Raw genomic sequence first — 23,551 nt, 5'->3', positions numbered from 1 at the left:
CTGGGGGTGCCCCCCCCCGGAATGACCGGGCCCCTCGGCTCCGAGCCTCCGGTGCGCACAGACCCGTTCGCCCACCCCCGGCGGGGGGGGCGAAGTGGAGGGTGGGGGGGAGCCGGGGCCGCTTCCCTTTTTCGGGGTGCGGAGCTGGCGGGGGCCGGGGCACAGGCGGTGAGGCTCGGCGGGGGAGCGGGGCCGGGGGCGCGGGGGGCGGCGGGGGCCGGGGCCGGGGTCCGGGGGGGCGGGAGCGGCGTCTGCGCCGTTTCCTGGCCGGCGGGCGGAGGAAGCCATCGCTCTCCGCGGCTGACAGGGCGCTGGCGCGGCGGCGGGGCCGGGCAGGGGGGGAGCCGGGCCGGGGCCGCCGGTCGCCGCCTTTCCCTTCGCCGCAGCAGATGCCCAGGGGCTGCGGAGCGCCCGCGGGGTCCTGGCAGCAGTGGAGGGGTGGGGAAAAGCTTCCCCGGTGAGGGCTCCCCCGGTGGGTGGTGGTGGGGAACCCCTGGGGGCGGGCAGCAGCACCTCAGGCTGAGAGGGGGCCGAGGCACAGCCCCCCTGGCGCTGGAGCTGGGATGTCCCCAAATCCGTGCCGCTGACCTTTGACCCCGTTGGGTGGCAGGGATTGTCCCGGTGGGTGCGGGGGGGAGCGTGGGAGCTTCCCTGTGGTGCCCACGCGGGTCCCCACTGTGGGGGTGCCCGCCCTGGCTCGAGGGGTGCTGGGCAGCACCGGCCGGCGGCTGTGGGTGCAGCACCCTGAGCACCGGCCCCGTGCCGGGATTAGCGGCTGACGGCTCGGTGGCTTAGCGGCCCCGCGGGCTGCTCCCGGGCCATATGTCACCCGTGGGCCCCACACCCTGCCCTTGGGGGTGACCTTGCTGCGGTGCGGGGATACGAGCGGCCCCAGGAGTGCTTGTGCTGGGGATGCCGATGGGTGCCCAGCCCCCTTCATCCAACACCCACGGACCCCCGGGGTGGCACGGCTGGCGCCAGTGGGCACCAGGACATTGTGGCAGAGGGCAGCGTGCTCCATCCCTCACTGGCCGCTGGTACCCGATGCCAGGCAGGCTGCCTGGCTTTGCCTGGTTGTCCTTGCGCACCGGACGTGTCCCCGGTGCTCCGTCGCCGTGCCGGGAGCTGCGTCGCAGCGGCCGAGCCTGGGGAGGGCCCTTGCCGCCGCCTGCCCTGCGGCGCTGGGATTCACCAGCTCGGCGACTCCGGCTCTATTTATAACCGGGAGGCTCTGGCGTGCCAACGTGCCACACTCTGCTGCGCTGGCCATGGGCAGAGCGTGTCCTGGGCCACCCGCGCTGATGCCAGCGCTGCCACCAAGGAGGTAGCTGAGCTGTGGGGGTCCCCCAGCCCTTTTTGGGATCCCCCGGCCCCTTTTGTGGGGGGTTGCTGCAGCACCGTGTGGGTGTCCTCGGCTGGCAGAGCTGCGGATCCCTCACAACGTGTCCCCAGAGGCCCCCGGGCGCTCGGTGCCACGAGATGCCCCTATGGTGCAGGGCCCCCCATGGCGGTGCCAGGCTCGGGGGGGGGAGGACTGCGGTGCCGGCAGGCGCGGGGGGGGGGGGCTGCGATCATATCTGCGGTGCCACATGTGCTGATCACGGAAAATAGGTTAATCTCCCTGCGGCTGGAGCCGGCTTAGCGGGGGGCGGCTCATGGCAGGGCCCGGCGAGGGGCCGCGTGCGCCCGGTCCGGCCTCCGCTGGCCCCGGCAGAGCCACGGCTGCCAGCCTGCCACGGGGGACGTGACGGTGGCAGGGGGCTGCGCCGGCCGGCTTGCGAACGCGGTGGTGCCCACATCCCCCATGTGGGTTTTGGCCCTCCCCAAGGTGTGCCAGACCCGCCCCCCCCCCGCGTAGCTTGATTCCGGGGCTCTAAAATCCAAGCCAGGGGCACGGTGCCACCGAATCCCAGCGTCTGGGGGGGGGGTGTCGTGCAGCTGCCCGCCCGCTGCCGTCCACCCACGCCGGCCGCGGGCGCCGTGTCCCGAGCGGCCCTGTGCGGCGGCCGTCGGTGCAAGCCAGCTGCACTTGTCCGCCGGCTGTCGCCGAGCCAGAAAGGGCTGTCTGGGGCTGTGCTGTTCCCGGCACGGCGTTCCCAGGGCGCCGGCTGCGCGCCACAACCAGGGCTAAAAACAACCTAGCGGCTGCCATCCCGCTGCTTCCCGGGAGCCCGCAGGGAACCGGCTGCGGGGGTACCCCGGCACCGGGACGTTCCCCAGCAGCGGGCAGGGCTGCGGGACCTGCTGTTCTCTGCGCTCATCCTGAGAGTCAGGCTGGGTCTGGGGTCCCCTCCGGGAGCCGGCAGTGCCGGGGTGTGGGTGGGGGTCCCCAGAGCGCTGTGGGGCTGGCGGGTACCCAGGCATGGCTGGGTTGGGCTGCTCCTGCCGGGGTCCATCTGACTGGAACCCATGGCGTAGCCAGGCTGGGGCAGTGCTGGCGGTAGTGGCGGCGTGGCACAGCCGTGCCCGTGGCGGGGGCCGTGGCGGGGGCCGGGGCACCTGTTCCCGCAGAAGAATGGCGTTGTCTGGCGGCGGGTGCGGGAGGTGTAACCGGAGCGGCGCCTTCCCGGCGTAACCGGAGCTGGCCCGGCCACGACAGGTGGAATTTCAGTTTGTGGCTCCCACCCGGCAGGGGGATGCGGAGGTGCCGGAGTGAGGACCCACCCGGTGGGGTTGACAGCCGCTCCCTGGGCTGTCCTTGTGCCCCTGCGGGGTGGGGAGGCCTGCGTGGGCACCATCCCCACCAGCAAGGACGCTGTACCCGCTGGGCACTGGGGCGTCACTGGCCCCAGGTCCGTGCTGGGGGTAGTGGCAGCGGCCAGGTGTGAGTTGGTGCTAGGGCGCAGGGACACTGGTGCTGCCCAGGGGCCTGCGGTGGGGCTGAGCAAGCCCCTGGGTGTGCCACTGGCCCCTGGGAGCAGGGTGAAGGTTCTGGGGTCCACATCAGTCCCCGCACCCCCAGATTCCCTCGAAGAGGGGCTGTGGGCAGCCTTGGCTCTGGCACATGCAGCCTGTGCCAAACGTGTGCCGCCGGCCCCGGCCGTGCTGCCGGGGCTGGGCCGTGATTCACGGCTGCCCGGGGACGTGAGAAACGTGACGGTGACTCACGGCCGAGATGCTTCGGGGGTACGGGGAGGGGGTCTCGCTCGGTGGCTCTGCCAGGGGGGCACTTCACACCTCCTGTGCAGTGCTGGCCAGCCCGGGGAGAGCCAAGGCTGCCGGGAGGGGAATAAAGGGGGGGGCTGGTGGCATCGAGGGGCAGCCGAGCACTTGGCCTCGCGTGTGAGGCTGCTCCGGGTCGGGCGCTGACAGCAGCGAGGAAACCGCAGGCTGTGACCGCAGCGGCTCCGCGGGCGCTTCCTGCCCTGCCCGGGAGGCTGCCAGCGGAGCGGGGCCACCCTGCTGCCCCCGCACCGGGGGGCATGGCACTGCCTCCGGCTGCACACATGCTGTGCGGGTGGCCTGGCACCGGGGTGTCCCCAGGACCGCGGGCAGTGAGGTGTGGGCAGCAGCCCCCCGTGCCGGATTGGAGAGCAGAGTCAGATGGAAGAGCATTGGGGCAGTGGGCATTGGGGTGGCAGTGGTGCCAGGGCAGGCAACTGACGTGATAGGGGAGCAGGGTGGCAGGGTCTAGGGTGGTAGGGGAGCAAGGTGAGAGGGTCCTGGGTGGCAGGGGCCCATGGCAGCGGGGCTGGTGCTGAACTGAAACCCAGCTGCCCGGGAATCGAGAGCGGAGAGGGGAAGCTGCGGCCAGGAGCGTGGTGCCCGCAGGCATGACAGGAAGGGCTCGGTCACTGCCCGCCTCCCCCCTGGGCACCCCAGAGCAACCCTGGCCCTGCTTGCCCCTGTGGTGCCAGGAGGGGGGCCAGGGCGGTGCCCCCACTCACCGGCGTGTCACATCCGGGCGCTGGCACTGCCATCGCTGTGTGCCCCGGCAGGAAGCACAGCTGGCTTTGGTGGTACGGCAGCGGGCACGGGGGCTGGGGGTACTGCTTGCACTGGGGACTTGGGGGGAGCCCACGGGGTGCTGCCTGCTCCCCTTGGTGGGGAGGCTGGGGCTGGCTGCTGGGGGGAGGTGGGTGTCGTGGTGCCACCATGCCGGTGCAGTCCCTGCCACTCTGCGGTTAGCCTTGGCTGTGCCAGGCACGGGGAGCAGGATGTGACCCTGCAGGGGTGTAGGCAGTGAACCCAGCCTGGGGTCACGGCTGGGGGCTGGTTTTGGGAGGGATCTTTGAGGCTGGGGGCTGGTGCCAGTGCTGGCTGCGTGGAGTGGGCTTCGTGCCCCGGGTTGGGGTCGTGGGTGGGCAGGGCGGCCCGGGCCCCTCCCCAGCCACACTGCCGTCAGCCCTGGGCACGGCTCCGGGCTGCGTGTCCGTGCGTCTGTCCGCTCCCGGGGGCCACCCCTGGCTCGGGCGGGAGGTTCCTCGTGGCTGGGGTTTGGCCCGGGCCCCGTGGCTGTGTTTTCTGCGGGGCTGGAACGAGGAGCTGGATTCCAGGAAGCTCCAGGCCTCGGCCAGCTCCTGCCCTGCGCTGGAGGAAACGGCGCCGGCAGGGCGAGCGTGGACCCCCCCGAGGGGCTGCGTGGCCCCCAGCTGGCATAGGCTGCTCTGGGAGCAGGGTCTGCCCGGGACATCCGGGACCCCGATTTGGGAGGCTCAGGGCTCCCGTTTGAGATGCCAGAGACCCTCGTTTGGATGCCCAGAGCTCCTTGGTGAGGAAGCAGCCATGTGCCAGGGGCTGTGCTGGCACAGGATGCCCATCAGGACTCCTCTGGGCCGTAGCTGCTTCTGCTCGTGGGCACCCGTGGGAGTGGAGCTGAGTGGAGTCCCTGGAGCCTCCTGGCTGCTGCTGGTCCCATGGGCGTTGGAAGGGGCATTGGGAAGGGTCTGGCTGCTGCCTGGCAGGATTGGGGTGCCCGGTGGCCTGGGTGGCAGTGCTGGCCTCACTCGGTCCCAGGCCTTGTGGGGAGGGGGGGCAGAAGTGGGTTGAGTAATTGGGCCCCAGTGTGGCTGGCACAGTGCCCAGCGTGCACTTGGCACAAGCAAACATAAACAGTTCTCCCCTTGCCTCTGTCCCCTCTGCTCCCCCTGGCCAGGGTGACTCGGGGGGGGCTGTGGCTTGGCTGAGGGCCCCACAAGCAGCCCCCCGCCCTGGGCAGTGCCACACCCATGCAAGCGCCATCAGCTGCCTGGTGCTGAGCCCTGGCCCCTGTGCCCGGGCGGACGCTGACCTGGCATCCGGCACCGTGCCCAGGCGGTGCCCATGGGAATCCTGCACGTGCTGCAGCGCCCAGCAGCGTGCCCTGTGCCAGGGAGGGGTGTGACCTCCCACCCCAGCCATTGCTGGGTGCCCACCTCAGGGGGCAGCTTGACCACGGCTCTCTCTGTGGGTGCTCCTGGGGGTCCCCGTAGGCTGGGGGGGGGGGGGGCAGCGCTGCAGCTGGGGGTGCTGGTGTGAGCTGGGGGTCCTGCTTCGGGAGGGTGCACCCAGCTGGGCGCTGGGGGGAGCGGGCAGGGCTCTGCCCAGCCCAGCCCCTCCCCAGTGCCTCGCCGGGCGGCCCAGCCTTGTTCCTCTGGATCCTTTTCCGCCTCCGCGGGGCCGGGAGCCAGCACTCGGCAAATAAACAGCCCCCGCCGGGCACGGTGCCAGCACTTAAATAAACAGCCAGCCCGGGATTGTGAAAGCCCCGTGCCCCCCTTCCCACCGCTGCCCCCCGCCCCGGCCCGGCCTGCAGGGCCTGTGCCCCGCTGGGTTGGCATGGGAGCTGCCAGCGCAGCCCAGCACATGGCATGGGGCGGGGGCTGCGTCCCGACGGGCACAGCCCAGCCCTGCGGCGGGCAGCCAGGCTGAGCCCCTGGGTGCTGGGCTCGGGTGGGGGTGAGCCCCTCCTGCCCCGGGCCGGGTGGCTGAGCCCCTCTGAGTGTGGGCACGGGGCGGGCACGGCGGGTGAGGGCGCGCGGCCGTGACGGCAGAGCCAGGCTGGAACAGAGCTGCTGTCCTCAGGGGACCCTGCTGTGCCAGTCTCCCCTGCCAGCTGCCTCACAGGCCCCCGGGCTGGAGCAGGGGGTGCTGCCCCCCTGGCACCCCTGGGGCCCCCCGAGGCCAGGGTGAGCCTGGGGGAGCAGGTTTGGGGCTGTCTCATGGCCGCTGTCCCGGGTGGGTGCCCCCTGGGGCTGTGCTGTCCCCATGCCACGGCCACGCCGTGCCCTGCCCCCCCGCCGCTAAGCCAGGATCTGTGCCCCGCGCCTGCCGGCCCCGGTGGTGTTAATCTGGGGGATTGGCATTAATCTGGCCGGGGGGCACCAGGCCTGGCCGGCTGCGCCCTCCCGGGGCCGGCAGGGGATGTGCCCTTGGGCTGGGGGCGGGGGGAGGGGGTTTGGGGAAGCTGAGGCGCAGCTGGTGGGTGCCACATTGGGGTGGGGGCCAGGCCAGTAACCCCCTCCACTAACCCCTATCTCTGCTCCCCCCACAGGAGCCAGCGTCGGCAGCCAGGACAGTGCCGGGCATCGGGGTGCCCGCGGGCCCCATGCTCTGCTCGGCCCCCGCGCCCCGCGCCTGAGAGCCCCCTCCCCCCCTGCACTGGAGACCCCCCCCACCATGGCCAGCAACAGCAGCTCCTGCCCCACGCCTGGAGGTGGGCACCTCAATGGCTACCCCGTGCCCCCCTATGCCTTCTTCTTCCCCCACATGCTGGGGGGGCTCTCGCCGCCCAGCACCCTGGCTGGCATCCAGCACCAGCTGCCCGTCAGCGGATACAGCACCCCCTCACCTGCCAGTGAGTACCACAGCGCCGTGGGGGGGGTGGGGAGGGGGACCCCTCTGTGCCAGGGTCGGTGCCCAGCGTGGGATGCAGGTGCCAGCCTCAGCCTGCTGCTCTGGCACAGCTCTGTAACGTGCCCTGGGGCGGTGGCACCGATGGGGGGGAGGCTTCTCTCTGTCCCCAGCCACCATGTAGCCCACCCTTGGGGAACTGGTTTTTGGGGGGCACCAACTCCTTGCCCGGTGGGAGGTGAATGCCAGGCACTTCCCCCCAGTGTCTCTGTTAGCGCTGCTGGGGAAACCGAGGCTGGGAGCGGGCAGCGGTGCCCGGGGGGGGGGGGGGGGGGTGGTGCCACTTCATTGCCGTGCCTTAGTGGTTGTCTTTGTGCCCGGCTGTGAAGGGCCCGGCCGGCCCTGCTTAGGTGCCGTTGGCTGGCACCGACACTGGCACCAACGCCGGCACCCACCGGGGGCCGGTACCGCGCCGCGTCCCCGCGGCAGCTCTTTGTTCACCGGCGGCGTGGGGGAGGCGATGAAGGCAATCATCGCGTCTGCTCCTGATTCAATTTCCCCCTGACAGCATCGTCCATCACGGCCCCGGTAATCACCACCCCTCCGCCGCGGCAGCTGGGAGCCCGCGGGAGGTGGGCGACCGGCCGCGGGCCTGCCTGCCGCGGTACCGGCAGCGGCGCCCCAGCCCTGGGCTCGGGGCGTGCCTCAGTTTCCCCACGCCCTGGCTGGCTGCCGTGGGGGTCGTCCGCCAGGCCCCTTTCCCATCCCCGGCACGGCCGCGGATGTGTGCCCTTGCCCGTTCCCGTGCCGTGCTGGCACGGGTGCCCCGTGGCAGTTGCCGTCGGGAAGTCCCCTGTGGGTTGGGGTGTGGCGGGACCCCCTCCTGTCCCGTCCCTGGCCCCGGGGGCCGGTGCAGGTCCGGGCAGGGCCGGCCCCGGGCGCTGTCCCCCGCCGGAGCCGCCCCGGCGGCGGTGGGACCCAGCGGGACCAGTTCAGCGGCTGGGTGGCGGCGGGCGGGGCCCCTCCCCCGCGCGGGCTCCGGGGCCATTCCCGGCGCGCGGGGTTGTGGGAACGGGCTGGGGGGGGGGGGTCGGGGGAGGACCCTATCCTGTGCCCCCCCATCTGGGACGCTGGGGCTGGTAATAGCCGGGGAGACCGTCCCTCAGTTGCCCCTTCCCCTGGGGAGCGCAGGGGGGCGCTGGGGGCACGCAGAGGGTGGGGGCACCATGTCTGCCCCCCCCCCCAGCCCCGGTGCAGCCCCGGTGGGTGCCCTGTTCGTGGGGGTCCGGCAGTGTTGGGTGTGTGCCCATGGGGGAGCCCCCTGCCCTCCCCATGGCGCTGCGGCTGGCAGGGACCCGCTGGGGGCCGTCGCCTCGCTCGGGGGGACTTGGGGCTGGGGGGCCACGGAGGGGCCCGGTGCAGCCCCCCCACCCCCGCAGCTGCTCACGCACGTCTGGCCCCGCCGCCAGCCCTCCCGCGCCAGATGTGCCGCAGCTGCGCGGCCCCGGGGCCGATCCGGCTGGGACCTCCTGGGGCTGCAGATGCCTCCCCCCGGGGTTCAGCTGGGCCGGGGGTGTTGGCACCGGGGGTCTGGTGGTGTGGCAGCTGCCCTGCAGCTGCCCTGCAGCGGTGCCAGCTCTGGACCCGGGGGTGCTGTGTGCTTTGCCCCTCCAGATGCGGGGAGATGAGATGAGCCCTATCCTGTGCATGGTGCTGGGGGCTGCTTTGGGTACAGAGGGGGCCTGTGGCACCTCTGGCACGAGGAGGGTGTCCCTGAGTGCCCTGGGAGCCACTGTCCTGCCAAAGCCCTGTGCCAGGGCCCTTTGTGCCATGAGGTGAATGCGCTTGGCAAAGGGGAAGTGAGTGGAGGTGCTGGGCACAGCTCTGGGGACCCTGGCACGGCCCCCTGGTACAAGCCCTGCAGCCTGGGAGGAGGGCACAGGATCCCCTGCCCCACGCTGGCACCCTGGGGTGTGCAAGGGACAGTGGAGGTGGGGGGCACCTAGGGCTGGATTGAGTCCTGCCCACACTTAGAGCTGCATGTGGGCACACGTGTGCCTGCACAGTGCCCGTGTGTGCCCGCTGCAGGGGGCAGGGGGGGTGTGTGCACATCTGTGTGTGCGTGGGGCCAGCTGCCTGGGGGTGCCCATGCCCCTGTGTGCTGCCAGCTATGCACGTGTGTGCCCTCCTGCCTGCTCACAGCTGTGCACGCGTGTGGCAAGCATGTGCAGGGCCGGGAGGCCCTGTGCCCGGTGCCCACCCTGCTGTGCATGTGCCCATGCCTGTGTGTGCATGTGGAACGTGCTGTGGGGCCGCCTGTGTCCCCGTGCCAGGTGTGTGCACGCATGGCAATGTGTGTGGCAGTGCCAGGGCTGTGCCTCTGCCCCTCCTCCCCCCTCCCCAGGAGCTCCGCGGTGGCCCTTGTGCCACGGGGCTTGGCTGTCCCTGGGGGACCCCTCGCCCAGTGCAGGGTCTTAGCGGGGGGGGGGGGAGCACAAGGGATTCCCGCCCACCCCTCGGGGGGGGCTCTCTGGGCTGCCGCCCCCACGGGGACCCTCCCTCCGCCCTGGTTCCCAGGCTGCTGGAAATGGGACCCTCCGCGGCCCCCTCCCCCTGCAGGCGGGGCCCCCCTTGGCCCCTCTGCGGGCTGCCGGGCCGGGGGGCCCTGGCCCTGTCACCCTACCCTCTGGCTCTGGTTTCCTCCGCGCCGCAGCCTCTCCCCCGCAGCGCTCCCTAATTAATTAATTTTTAAAAATTAATGAGCAAAACGTGCTCCCTGCAGGCCGGGAGCGGGGGGGCTTGGGGGGGGAGGTGACGGGGCGGGGGGGGGGCCGAGGGGGGAGTGGTGTGATGGGGCTGGGGGGCCCTGCTTGGGGCAGAGAAGCTGGGGGGAGAGCTCATGGGGTGCGGTGTTGGGGGGGGGGGGGGACACCCCCAGCCCCCCTCTCCTCGGCCGGGGAAGATTGATGAGGCTGGGCCCCCGCGCCTGGGAAAGGCCATTAGGGAGGAGGTTTTCTATCACTGTCACGGGGGGCCGGGGGGGAGCCGCCCGCGCCCGGCCCGGAATTCGCTGCGCTGAAAAGCCGCTGAAGGGGATAAATGGGGGATCAATGGGGGCTTTAGAAGTGGGCGGGCGGGCGCGGGGGGCTGCGGGGCCCCCGAGGTGCCAGGATGAGGGGCTGGGGGGAAGGGGCTGGGGACAAGCACCCACCCACCCCAGACCCCACGGCTTGGCGTGGGGGGGGGGGTGGGGGGTGGTCTCTGCCCGCGTCCCGTTGTCTGTCCCTGGCTTTGCGCTCCCCAAGCAGCCTGCTCCGGGCATAGCAGGGTCCCCCCCGTGGCGTCCCCCTGAGTGTGTGGGCTGCGTCTCCTTCATGCTTTTGGGGTCACCTTGTGTCCCCCCGCCCCCGGCAACAGCCACCCCCGAGAAATGAGGCCAGGAGGAAGCAGGGAGGCGGGAGGCTGGGGGGGGCCCTTCTGGTGTCTCCAGAGGTGACCGGGGGGGGGGGGGGCGTGGGACGTGTCGCGTCGGCGGACCACGGCCCATGGCAGGGTACCCCCACGGCAAGCTGCCCCCCATGACCCTCACGCCGCGGGGGCTGCGGGGGGGGGGGGCGCTCCCCTCGCCCAGTTCCTCTTGGCTGCAGCATTAAAGCTTTGGGGTTGTTGGGGTTTGGTTTTCAACCTCTCTGGTTCCTTCCTTGTTGCTGCTGGGGGGGGAAGGGGGGGGGGCGGGGGGGTGGCAGCGGTGCCCCAACGGGGGCCAGGCAGCGTGTGCCACGGCTCGGCCCTGCCACGGCCCAGCCGCGCGGTGCCACCGGCCCGCGTCCCCTCTTGTTGTCGCCGCCGTCACAGCCACATTCTTTCCAGCGCTGGTAAATGACTCAGAGCAGACATTTGTCATGTTCGCTGCAGGAAGTTGGAGCAGCGCTGGGGCTTTTGTTCGGAAACCTGCTGGCTAAGCAAAGCCTTTGACTTTCTATTATTATTTAAACAGGCGCTGCCGAGCGGCCGGGCGCGCGCGCGCACGCCCGGGGAACGCGCGGGCGCGCGCACACGTGCTCACGCGCGGGCGCGCGCACACGCACACACACATACATGCGTGCACACGCATGCACGCACACGTGCACACACATGCACACACACACGCACACACACACGTGCACACACATGCACACACACACATGCACACGCACACGTGCACACACATGCACACACACACATGCACACGCACACGTGCACACACATGCACACACACACATGCACACGCACACGTGCACACACATGCACACACACACATGCACACGCACACGTGCACACACATGCACACACACACATGCACACGCACACGTGCACACACATGCACACACACACATGCACACGCACACGTGCACACACATGCACACACACACATGCACACACACGTACACAACATGCACACACATGCACGCACACGTGCTCACATGCACGAACACACGCATGCACGCACACACACGCACACAGCATGCACACACATGCACGCACACGTGCACACACACATGCACACACACATGCACACACACACATACATGCGTGCACACGCATGCACGCACACGTGCTCACATGCACGAACACACGCATGCACACACACGTGCTCACTGACATGCATGCATATATGCACACACACATGCACACACGTGCACACACGTGCACACACACATGTACACGCACGTACTCACATGCATGCACATATGGATACACATGCACACACAAACACATACACGTGCACACAACCATGCACACACACACATGCACACCCCCATGCACACCCCCCCATGCCCCCCCCCCACATGCACACACACACCCCTGTGCACACACACACGTGCACACACATGCACACACACACACGTGCACACACACACGTGCTCCTCTTGGCCTTTTTCTTCCCTGTTGCTTTTCCCTCCCCTTTCAGCTGTCTCTGGGGAGGGCAGGTTGGAAATCCAGGCAGGCTGCTTCGCCCTGGCTCTCACTCCGGGGGTGGGTGCAGGGGCTGGAGTGTGGGGTGGCTGTGAGGAGGGTGCCCATGCCAGCGGGAGGGTGCCCACAGCCTTGGGGGGGTGTGTGTGTGCACGCTGCCATGCGTGTGCATGCTGCCATGCATGTGCACATAGGCACACCCAGCAGCTCATGCAGCCTCCCTGCACGCTCCATGTGCCCACCCAGCGCTGGCATCGGTGGCAGTGCCTGCATCTTCCCACCAGTGTCCAGCTGTGCACACTGTGCTGCTCCAGCCCTTGCCAGGAGCTGGGCAGGGGCTTTGGGTGGGCCCTGCAGCACCCTGAGCTCTCCCTCTGCGGGCACCTCTGTGGTGGGCAGTGCAGAGGCCATCGTGTGCCAGAGTCTGTGTGCTCACTGTGGCTGTGCCAGCGGTGCCATGCTGCAGGAAGCGAGGGCTGGTGGGTGAGACTGTGTGGCAAGGAGGTTACCTGCGTGTCTGGGCAGTGGCACTGCTGGAGCCCAGCCTGTGGCCACCATCCTTGTCGTGGGTCCACCCCTGTCTGGGTGCAGGCAGCAAGGCTGATGCCAGTCTGTGTGGGCAGTGCTGTCACCACAGAAAGGGCCTGTGGCTGGGGATGCCACCTGCCGTGGGGGTACAGTGGGGAGGGGCAGTGTGCTGTGTACTACGTGGGACACACGTGTGCAGAGGGGGTGTGCACACCGAGGACATGCGCCCACACGTGTGCCCTGCTGCTCCCGTGCCAGCTGGGCACATGCCACACGCGTGGAGGTGTGTGCAGGAGGGGTGCACACGCGTGTGCATGCACACGGCCTGCCCCCTCCCCACGCGCGGGTGCAGTGGGGATGCAAACAAGCACATAGTCTGCCATGCAGCGGGGACACGCGTGAACACACGCGCGCGTGTGCACACGCGCACGCATACACCCCTTGTGCGGTGGCACCCGCACCCCCGGGGGGGCAGCCGGGGGTCAGGCCGAGGTGAGCCCTTCCCCGCCGGGTTCAGCCGCAGTTCACCCGCATCCCATTAGGCAAATGAGCCACGGCCCCGGGCAGCCCCCGGCCGCCGGTAGACCCCGGCTCAGGGCACCCCTGGGCATCCCCCCCGGCCTTGGGCACCCCCTGGCCTCGGGCACTCCCCCCCGGCAGCCCCTCGGTCCCCTAGCAGCACCTCCAACGCCTTCCCGCTTGGCGCTGGCCCCGCGTGTTGCTGTGCCCTCCGCGCGTCCGTGTCCGGTGCCGTCCCGGGGAGGGGAGGAGGCAGGGGGCGGCCCCGCGGCGCGGAGCGGGTTAAGGCTGTGGGGAGGCGGCTGGTGTCGGGAGGGACCGGGGCTGCCGGAGCCGCAGAGCCGGCGGGGCTGCGCCTTCCTCCCCTCCCCCCGTCCTCCTCCTCCTCCTCCGCCTTCTCCTGCCGCCGCCGCCTGCCCGGGCGCGGAGCGGAGCGGCGGGGCCCCGCTCCCCCGGCTGAGCCGCGGCGGGGCCATGGCAGCGCGGCGCGGGGCGCCCCGGTGACCCGGTTCCCGGGGGGGGGGGCACTGACCGCCTCGGGGCCGGCCCCCCCCACGACGAACCGGGGAGAGCCGCCCCCGAGGGGAAGGGGGGACTCCCGGGCCATGTACGAGGGAGCGGCGGTGGCGGGGCTGCCCCCCGGCCCCTTCCTCCGGATGGATTTCTACGGGCCGGGCCCGGGCTGTTTGCTACCGGAGCGTGGCCCCCCCGCGCCCCGCGGGGCTCCCCGGCGCCCCCCGCCCTGGAGCAGCTCCGGCCGCTGTAGGTACCGCGTCCCGGGGCCGGCCGAGCCTCTCACCGCGGCCTCAGGCCGGTGCAAGAGCCTCGGTCCGGCGAGGGGAGGGGGAGAGCGGCCAAAAAAAACCCGGGGCGGGGGCGGGGGGTGCGGGGATGGTGCGGAGCGGTGGGTGTGGGGTGCTGGGTGCTGCGCTGGTTGCAGGCGGTGGGTGCTGGCGGCTTGGCTACGGGCGGGGGGGGGGAGTGGGATCGGGGTGGGTGCTGATCCCCGGGGGGGTATCAGGCTCTATTCACCCCTCCCGCTCCCGGCCCCGCACCCTCCCCGCGGGCTCCATCGCTCCCTCCGCTCTCCTTGCGCAGAAGCCGCGGGCTCGGCCATGAGCAACCCTTGTCCTATTTCGGCAAGAGCCGGGCCGGGGCCGGGGCTGGGGCCGGGGCTGGGGCCGGGGCCGGGGCTGAGGCTGAGTCTGGCGGCCCCCCACCCCCTTCCGCACCCTCTTCCCGCCCGCGGGGTCGGCGGCAGCTCCAGCCCCGCCGGGAATTTCGCTCGCTCCCGATAAGGGCTCCGAGAAAATCCCATTAAGTGCGGAGCGGCTGCGGCCGCTGCTGCTGCGCGGGGGGGGAGCCGGCGTGGAGCACCCCCCGCAGGCCCTGCCGGGGAGCAGGGGGTCCCCCTGTGCTGGGGTGTCCCCTGGCTTGCGCTGCCCCCCTCATCCAGGGGGTCCCTGGTGCCGATGTGGAGGTCCCGCTGGTGGGATCCTGCCCTGTGGCCCTGGGAGGGTCACAGCCTGGGTGCCCCCCGTGGGTCCTTGGGCACGGGCAGGCCCCGTGCCCCATGCAAACGCGGGGGGGCACGGAGGCTGTGTGGACACCTCTGTGCCAGGGTGGGCAGTGGGAGCAGGGCATGGGCAGTGCACTGCCAGCTGCCCCCCAACCCTGAGGGCTGCCACCCCATGGGAGACGCGAGGACCTGCTGTGCTTTGTGCCCAGGGCCTGGGTGGGCTGGAGGGGGTCCTGTGCCACCCACCCCCCTCAGCAGGCAGCTGTCCTGCCTGGCATGGTGCCCAGGGGCCACGGGCAGCGATAACAGCCCGGGGAAAGTCCTGCCGGGCTCCGTAGGACTTTCACCTCGATAAGAGCTGTGGGGCCCTTTCGTGGGGCGCAGCCGGGCTGGGGGGGCCGTTCCTTCCCGGGGGGCTGGCGAGCCCCTCTCCCGGTTTGCCCTTGCCGCGGTGATGCCCGCTGCAGCGCCCGTGGCCGGTGCTGTCCCGGGGGCGTGTGGCCGTGGCCCCCGCGGTCTCGCTCCCCTTATTGTCTCGACCTTTCCGCTGGCACCGAGCGCGGCGCCAGGGCCCTTTGTCTGCAGCCGGGGACGGTGCGGGGCTGGGGGCTGCCTGGGGAGCCATGCAGCAGGCGGGGGCCGCCTGTGCCAGGCTGCAGTGCCATCCCCTTAGCGCAGAACACCCCAGACCCCCACGGAGGCCATGCTGTCCCGAGTGGGGTGGCTGGGGGCTGTCATAGCCACCCTGTACCCCCAGTCCTGCAGGAGAGGGAGCTCCTGGCCAGGGCCCCCTCCCTGTGGGCTGCAGCTCTGGCTGCACTGTGGCAGTGGTGCTGCCCGTGGCCCCTGCTCAGGCCAGGGGCACCTCTGGGCTCTGGTCACTGTGACCATGACCCAGCAGCGGGTGTGTGGGCAGCGGGTGCTGGCAGGGCTCCCTGGCACGGTGCCCTGTTCCCTACGTCATGCCGAGGTGCTGTGTCTCCCCAGGCCAGGGGTGCCAGCCCAGGGGTGTCAGCCCATGGCACGCCTCAGTACTGCTGGTGTTGGAGCTGCCGTGCCTCAGTTTCCCCAGAGACAGCTCTGGCTGTGACTGTGCCCAGCAGGGCTGGCCCCAAGGTGCTGGCTGCTGGCCCAGTACTGGCACTGCCTTGCCTGGCAGGACATCATCTCGCTGGCACAGGGGTGGGGGAAAGAGCTCAGGGTTTGGGGAGGCTTCCCTGGAGCCTGGGCATGTCCCACGCTGCCGATGGGGAAACTGAGGCACGAGTGCACTCCCGGGGGCGGCTTGCAGAAGCTCACCGAGGCAGTTGGCATTCCGTGCCGGTGTGGGTCCGTGTGCTGCAGGGGGTTTTGCGGGGGGTCTCGGAGGGTCGGTGGGGTTGGGTTGTGCACAAGCACCGCCCCAGTGAGCTCGGGGGGGGGCCCTGCCGTCGCCTCGCGTTAGCTGTGCTCTGTCACCCCGGGCCGGCCGGGGACGTGCAGCCGGCGCAGCGCTGCGGCACGGGGTGGTGGCGGCGGCGCGGCGGGTGGCAGATGGGTGAGTCGGGGTGCTGAGGACCCCAGGCTCCGGCGCTGGCGGCGGGCAGGACCTGTGGGTCCACTGGGCAGGGTGTCCTGTGGGGAACAGGCGGGGTGGAGGTGCCCAGCGGGCTGAGCACCGTGCCCAGTGGCACATGGGCAGGACTCCTTGTCCTGGGGCACCTCAGGTCTCCCGGGACCCTCCTTCCTGCCCCTCCCTGGCCCCCTCCGAGGTGCAGGAATTTGGGGCACGTGGGATCCTCATCCTCAGGAAAGCTCTGGGTTGGGCCCCCTGGCACAGGTGTGGGGCTGTCCTGCCTGGCACCACGCTGCCTGGCACACCAGCCCTGCCCCGTCAGAGCCGCTGGCTGCCCAACACCAGAGGCCTGAGTGCTGGCCCCGGCTGCGGCCCGGGAGCCATGCCCGGCGTGGGTGCCGGCAGCGCGGACTCTCGCTTGTGCCGCGGGCCCTGGCGCACGGCGTGGCCCCGCGGGCGCTTTCCCACGGCGGGGCGGGGGTGCCGGGTGTCGGGGTGCCCTGGGGTCCCCTCGGTGCGAGCAGGAAGCGGGCGGCGGGGCCGCGGGCGGGGGCGTTCGCCCGGGGACGCTGCTGGAGCCGCAGCATCTGGTCTGCAGCTGGGCCCCGCTCCCGGCGAACGGGGGTGGGGGCAGGACGAGGCCCCTCCCGCTCCAGGGGGAGGTGTGGCTGAAGGAGGGAGCCCCACACCGTGGATCCCGGGTGTCCCCAGCTGCCCCCTCCTGCCCCCAGCCCTGCGGGAGCGAGGGAGCTTTGCACCCATCCTGCGCGCTCGGCACCGCCGGGCGCTGCTCTGTGCCCTCCCCTCGCTCTGCAGGGGCACCCCCGGCCCGGTGCCACCGCCATGTGCTGCTGTGGGGGCCGGCCGCGCCGCTGCCCCGGCGGTGCCCTCCTCGGTGGCACAGCGGTCCCTGCGGTGGCAGGGGATTCCCGCGGCACTGGCACAGCCGTCCCTGCCTGGGGATGGAGCGTCGGGGCGGGGGAGAGAGGGAGCCGGCTCCCCTCCCCCTCCTTCCGCACCCAGCACATCAAAATCTTGTCAAATCTGCATTTTGTGAGTGCAGCTCTCCACGAGGAAGTTCTTAAATTATATAAAAGAGGAGATAAATTATAGACGACGTCGGCTCCGGCGCTTTAATGGCTCCGCTCCCGCGAGTGCCAGCGGAGATTTATTCACTGCCGCCCGGGAAGCTCTGCCCGGCGCTCGCCCCCGCGCCCTGCGCGCTCCCCTCCCACCCTGCCGCCGCGGAGCCCGCCCCACACCGCCCCCATCTCCCACCCTGCCCCCTCACAGCCCGCTCCTCGTGCTCGGAGCCCACCCTGCATATTCCCTTCCTACCCTGTATCCTCCTACCCCACCCCCACCCTCCCACCCCACCCCCCACGCTCCAACCCCACCCCTCACCCTCCTACCCCGTCCCTCACTCTCCCCTCTCCTCGCTGCCTCCTCGCTGTCCCTCTCCCTTCCCACTCACCCATCCCCCCCTATGTGTTGGGGGTGACCTTGTCCCCATTGTCCCCCTCCCTGGCCTCGTCTGCACCCCAGACCTTCGGCAAGTGGCAGAAGGCGCAGCCAGGCTGGGGACCCCCTCCTCCCCCCCCAGCCCTCATCCATCCCCACCAGCAGCGGGACCCCTCCTCAGCTCAGCTGAGCTGCAGGGTGGATGCCCCTGAGCAGGGTCTCCTTGCGGCACTGCCGACTCCAGAGCCGTTTCTGGGGGCCCTTTTCTGGGGTGCAGGGGCCCGGGGGGTGAGGGGGGGCTGTGCTCCCCCCGCGTCGGGCCGGGCCTTTCATATCCTGCTCGACTGGTTCTGGCTCCTGCAGAAAACATTCACAAACATCCCGGGGCCGGGGAGCACTTAACCCCTGCCTGCCTGCACCCCACTGCTCTGCCCCCCCGGGGGACGCAAACCTTGCCCGGGGCGGGGGGCTCAGGCACCTCCCGGACGGTCCAGTGGGCAGTGGGAGTCAGGGGAGGTGGGAGGCATCCCGTGGGATTTTGGGGTGCAGGAGGGGAGCAGGCACATCCCACGAGGTTTTGGGGTGTGGGGGACACCCTGGGGCGTGTCTGCCCCCGGGCTGGTGAGGCTGTGCCAGCAGGGGGTGGCAGGGGGCTGCCTGCTGCGGGCAGGGGGCTGCTGGGGTCCTGCCTTTGCTTCTTTCCTGCTGGTTGGTGTTTGGGTGGTTTTTGTCTGCCTGCATTCTGCGGCGGCTCCGTGGCCTGGAAATGTCAACTTGCATCTTCCCAGCTCGGGTCCCCTCCCCACCGGCCGGCAGGGCCCCGGGGCCGGGCAGGGCTCGGGGTGGGCAGCACAAGGAGGGGCCGGGCAGGGCCGCCGGGAGCGGCAGGACCACCGGGACTGGGCACCACCAGCCCTGGTGGCAGCGTCAGGAGTGCGTGTGTGTGTGTGTGGGGGGGGTGGTCCTGCCCGGGGGTCTCCGTGCCCTGAGTGCCCTCCTGCCGTCCCCGCAGCCGTCGAGACGCAGAGCACCAGCTCGGAGGAGATTGTGCCCAGCCCACCCTCGCCCCCGCCCCTGCCCCGCATCTACAAGCCCTGCTTCGTGTGCCAGGACAAGTCCTCCGGGTACCACTACGGGGTGAGCGCCTGCGAGGGCTGCAAGGTGAGAGCTGCCAGCGCCCCCTGCCAGGGCCAGCGGCCCCCGTGGCTTCAGGGGCTGGGGGAGGGGGTGGGGGCGCCCCGGCCGGGCGCTGACCGGCCCGGGGGGGGTCCGCAGGGCTTCTTCCGGCGCAGCATCCAGAAGAACATGGTGTACACCTGCCACCGCGACAAGAACTGCATCATCAACAAGGTGACCCGCAACCGCTGCCAGTACTGCCGCCTCCAGAAGTGCTTCGAAGTTGGCATGTCCAAGGAGTGTGAGTGTGGGCACAGGGCTGGGGCACGGACAAAGGAGGGCACGGCGATGGGGCTGGGATGAAGGTGGGCACAGGGATGGGCCTGGACAAAAGTGGGCACAGGGATGAGGCAGGGATGGAGGAGGGCACAGGGATGGGCCTGGGATGAAGGTGGGCACAGGGATGGGCCTGGACAAAAGTGGGCACAGGGATGAGGCAGGGATGAAAGTGGGCACAGGCATGGGGCTGAGATGAAGGTGGGCATAGGGATGGGGCTGGGACAAAGGTGGTCAGGGGATGGGACAAAGATGGGCACAGGGATGGGGCAGGGATGAAGGTGGGCACAGGGATGAGGCAGGGATGAAAGTGGGCACAGGGCTGGGGCAGGGGCAAAGGTGGGCACAGGGATGAGGCAGAGACGAAGTTGGGCACAGAGATGAGGCCGAAACAAATGTGGGCACAGGGCTGGGATGGTAACAGGGACAGAAATGGGTGATGAGGACACCCTGCCCAGGTGCAGCCAAGGGGCCCAGGCGTGGGGGCCCCATCCCAGCAGCCCCTAGGACATGCCCAGTGAGGCCCTGGAGGGGGGGGGGGGAGGTGGAGAGGGGGCCCCCAGGGTTTGTGTCACAGCTTGGCCGTTGCCAGGGCAACACGTGATTGATGATGTCAGAGATAAATGACGCTGAGGAGGCCTCCTGGTGCCAGTTGTCATGGTGCCCAGGCTGTACCCCCCGCGCCGGGCGGCATCGCGGGGGTGGGTGCCGGGGGGCGATGGCTGCTGGGGCGCAGCTGCCTCCCTCAGCCCTGCCCCATCTGCTGCCCCCGTGGGGGCTGTGACCCCCCCCCACCCCGGGAGGGGGCTGGCAGATGCTTGGGGTGGGGGTGCAGGGCATGGTTCAGCATCCCAGGGGCTCAGCCTGCACCCAAAGGGGGTCCTGCCCCCCACCCCAGCCCGCAGAGGCTGAGCCTTGTGAGGTGTGGGGCTGTGCCCAGCTGGTCCCCCGGGGCTGCTGCCTGTCCCCACGGTGGCTCAGCTGCCATTTCCTCCCTGCCTGGGGTCTCTCTGCACGCTGCTGGCTTTGCAGGGCGCAGCTGAGCGCTGCCCCCGCGGCCGGGGGGGTGCTGTGTCCCCCCCCAGGCTCTGAGGTCACCTCCTGACTGCCTCCCAGCGGCCCGGGGGGGCTCGGTGGCAGGAAAGCCGCCCGGGGCCGGGGGCTCCCCTGGCCGTGCGTCACCGCAGCCGGTGCCGTCGGCGGGGCCGGAGGGCAGAGCGTGGCGGTGCCAAGCCCCAGCCTGGGCAGGGTGGGGGTGGCAGGAGGAGGGGGCGGCACCGACCCTGCTGTGCCCGCAGCCGTCCGCAACGACCGGAACAAGAAGAAGAAGGACGTGCCCAAGCCGGAGTGCTCGGAGAGCTACATCATCACCCCCGAGGTGGAGGAGCTCATCGAGAAGGTGCGGAAAGCACACCAGGAGACCTTCCCTGCCCTCTGCCAGCTGGGCAAATACACTACGGTGAGTGCCAGGGGGGTGCCCGGGGGGCGCCCGGGGAGCCTGGCAGCCTTGCGCCCTTACACCGCCCCCCGCCCCCCCGGCTCCCCCTGCAGAACAACAGCTCGGAGCAGAGGGTGTCCCTGGACATCGACCTGTGGGACAAGTTCAGCGAGCTCTCCACCAAGTGCATCATCAAGACCGTGGAGTTCGCCAAGCAGCTGCCCGGCTTCACCACGCTCACCATCGCCGACCAGATCACGCTGCTGAAAGCCGCCTGCCTCGACATCCTGGTGAGGGGCACGGGGCAAGGGGAGGGGCGGGGGGCAGCGGGGGGCACGGTGCTGAGCGCCCCGGCCTGGCCCCCCGCCCAGATCCTGCGGATCTGCACTCGCTACACGCCGGAGCAGGACACGATGACCTTCTCGGACGGGCTGACCCTCAACCGCACCCAGATGCACAACGCCGGCTTCGGGCCCCTCACCGACCTGGTGTTCGCCTTCGCCAACCAGCTGCTGCCGCTGGAGATGGACGACGCCGAGACCGGGCTGCTCAGTGCCATCTGCCTCATCTGCGGAGGTGTGTGCTGCCACGGGCACCCTGCCCAGCGCCCGGGCACCTGTGCAGCACCCGGGCTCCTGCCCAGCACCTGGGCACCTGGGCAGCACCCGGGCTCCTGCCCAGCACCCGGGCTCCTGCCCAGCACCTGGGCACCTGGGCAGCACCCAGGCTCCTGCCCAGCACCCAGGCTCCTGCCCAGCACCTGGGCACCTGGGCAGCACCTGGGCACCTGGGCAGCACCCGGGCACCTGCCCAGCACCTGGGCACCTGGGCAGCACCCGGGCTCCTGCCCAGCACCCAGGCTCCTGCCCAGCACCTGGGCACCTGGGCAACACCTGGGCACCTGTGCAGCACCCGGGCTCCTGCCCAGCACCTGGGCACCTGGGCAGCACCTGGGCACCTGTGCAGCACCCGGGCTCCTGCCCAGCACCTGGGCACCTGTGCAGCACCCGGGCTCCTGCCCAGCACCTGGGCACCTGGGCAGCACCTAGGCACCTGCCCAGCACCCAGGCTCCTGCCCAGCACCTAGGCACCTGCCCAGCACCCAGGCTCCTGCCCAGCACTGGGCACCTGGGCAGCATTTGGGCACCTGCCCAGCGCCCGGGCACCTGTGCAGCATTCAGGCACCTGTGCAGCACCCGGGCACCTAGGCAGCATTTGGGCACCTGCTCAGCATTTGGGCACCTGCCCAGCACCCAGGCTCCTGCCCAGTGCCCGGGCACCTGTGCAGCACCTGGGCAGCACCCAGGCACCTGTGCAGCATTCGGGCACCTGCCCAGCACCTGGGCACCTGCCCAGCTCTCCTCCCATGGCTGACCAAGGAGACCCCGACCGGTGCCCTTGGCTGTGGCACAGCCATGCTGGTGTCACCCCACGGGGCCCTGTGCAGGGAGCTGGGCTGTATCTGCACCCACAGAGGGCAAGGGGGGTGGACAGGATGTGTGTGACCCCCGCTTTGACCCCTGTGTGCCCCCTGCCCAGACCGCCAGGACCTGGAGCAGCCGGACCGCGTGGATAAGCTGCAGGAGCCACTGCTGGAGGCGCTGAAGATCTACGTGAGGAAGAGGAGGCCCAACAGGCCCCACATGTTCCCCAAGATGCTGATGAAGATCACAGACCTCCGCAGCATCAGCGCCAAGGGTGAGCCCTGGGGAGGGGGCAGCTGCCCTCCTGCGGCACCCCGTGTGCCAGGGCGGGGGCCCAGGGCACAGCTTCCTCCGGAGGGCACAGGGAGAGGATGCCCTCAGCACTGCACCCTCCAGGGATGCTGGGAGCATGGCTGTGCCCCTTGTCCTTGGCACCCAGGGATAAGCAGGGCCAGGGGTGCTGGTTCGGGGTGCCAGTTTAAATGTGCCAGTTTAGGTGTGCCAGTTTAGGGGTGCTGGTTTGGAGGTGCCATTTCGGGGGTGCCAGTTCAGGGGTGCCAGTCTGGGGGTACCAGTTCAGGGGTGCCATTTGGGGGTGCCATTCCGGGGTGCCATTCGGGGGTGCCATTCCGGGGTGCCATTCTGGGGTGCCATTTGGGGGTGCCATTCCGGGGTGCCATTCGGGGGTGCCAGTCTGGGGGTGCCATTCGGGGGTGCCAGTTCAGGGGTGCCATTCAGGGGTGCCATTCAGGGGTGCCAGTTCAGGGGTGCCATTCGGGGGTGCCATTCTGGGGTGCCATTCCGGGGTGCCATTCGGGGGTGCCAGTCTGGGGGTGCCATTCGGGGCTGCCATTCGGGGGTGCCAGTCTGGGGGTGCCATTCGGGGGTGCCAGTTCAGGGGTGCCAGTTCGGGGGTGCCATTCGGGGGTGCCATTCGGGGGTGCCAGTTCGGGGGTGCCATTTGGGGGTGCCATTCGGGGGTGCCAGTTCAGGGGTGCCAGTTCGGGGGTGCCATTCGGGGGTGCCATTCGGGGGTGCCAGTCTCGGGGTGCCATTCCGGGGTGCCATTCGGGGGTGCCAGTCTCGGGGTGCCAGTCTGGGGGTGCCATTCGGGGGTGCTGACCCCGGCCCTTCCTGCAGGCGCCGAGAGGGTGATCACGCTGAAGATGGAGATCCCAGGCTCGATGCCGCCTCTCATCCAGGAGATGCTGGAGAACTCGGAGGGCATGGACACGCTGGGGGGGCAGCCAGGGGGTCCCCGCGCCGGCAGCCTGGGCCCCCCCCCGGGCAGCTGCAGCCCCAGCCTCTCGCCCAGCTCCAACCGCAGCAGCCCTGCCACGCACTCGCCGTGAGCCGCGCCCGGCCCGCACCAGGACGGAGCCCCGCGCGCCCCGGGGGGGGGCGCTCACGGGACACGACCCCCGGGCCTCGGCCCCGGCTGCAGCCCCCTCCCGGGGCGGACTCCTCGCAGCCCTTCGCCGGGACCCCCGCGGGGAGCCCCCCCCGGCCGGAGCGAGTCGGTTGAGTCACATTTCAGGGGCGTGGGGGCCCTGGGCCGCCCCCCCCCCAGCCCCACCAGCACCAGCACACGCGGGACCGACACCACCGAGCCCCCTCCCCCTCCCCTGCCCCGGCCCCAGCCGCCTGGCGGGGGGGAGGGGGAGGAGGGGGGGGGGTAACCCGGGCAGCCCCCCCCCCGCCCGCCGAGGGAGCAGCAGAGTCCTTTAGAGAGCAGAGAAAGCAAAGTTATATATATATAAATATCTATAAATATCTATAAATACCTTTTAAAACCTTTGTAAAAGTTTGGAGGGGTTTTTAGGCCTGTGCAGGTGGAGGGGGGGGCACGGAGGGTGCTGCCAGGGGGTGGGGGTGGGGGGAAGGGAGGCAGGGGGAGGGCGGGGGGGGGGGGGGGAGGAGGGGTTGGG

General features: G+C 70.6%; 1 protein-coding gene across 1 annotated transcript; it reads left to right on the top strand.

Moving 5' to 3' along the window:
• Positions 1–6,472: 6,472 nt before the first annotated feature.
• Positions 6,473–23,279, top strand: RARA (retinoic acid receptor alpha). The gene is given in 9 exon segments (XM_054176743.1): positions 6,473–6,775; positions 18,322–18,470; positions 18,585–18,726; positions 20,060–20,220; positions 20,313–20,489; positions 20,571–20,775; positions 21,739–21,897; positions 22,764–22,892; positions 22,895–23,279. Coding segments are annotated over 9 exon segments (1,554 nt in total). The 5' UTR covers positions 6,473–6,597; the 3' UTR covers positions 23,149–23,279.
• The last annotated feature ends 272 nt before the right edge of the window (positions 23,280–23,551 follow it).

The sequence above is a fragment of the Dryobates pubescens genome, chromosome 36 (assembly GCF_014839835.1).
Source record: "Dryobates pubescens isolate bDryPub1 chromosome 36, bDryPub1.pri, whole genome shotgun sequence".
NCBI lineage: Eukaryota > Metazoa > Chordata > Aves > Piciformes > Picidae > Dryobates > Dryobates pubescens.
The sequence above is the reverse complement of the archived record's forward strand: the minus strand, read 5'-3'. Positions and strand labels throughout refer to the sequence as shown.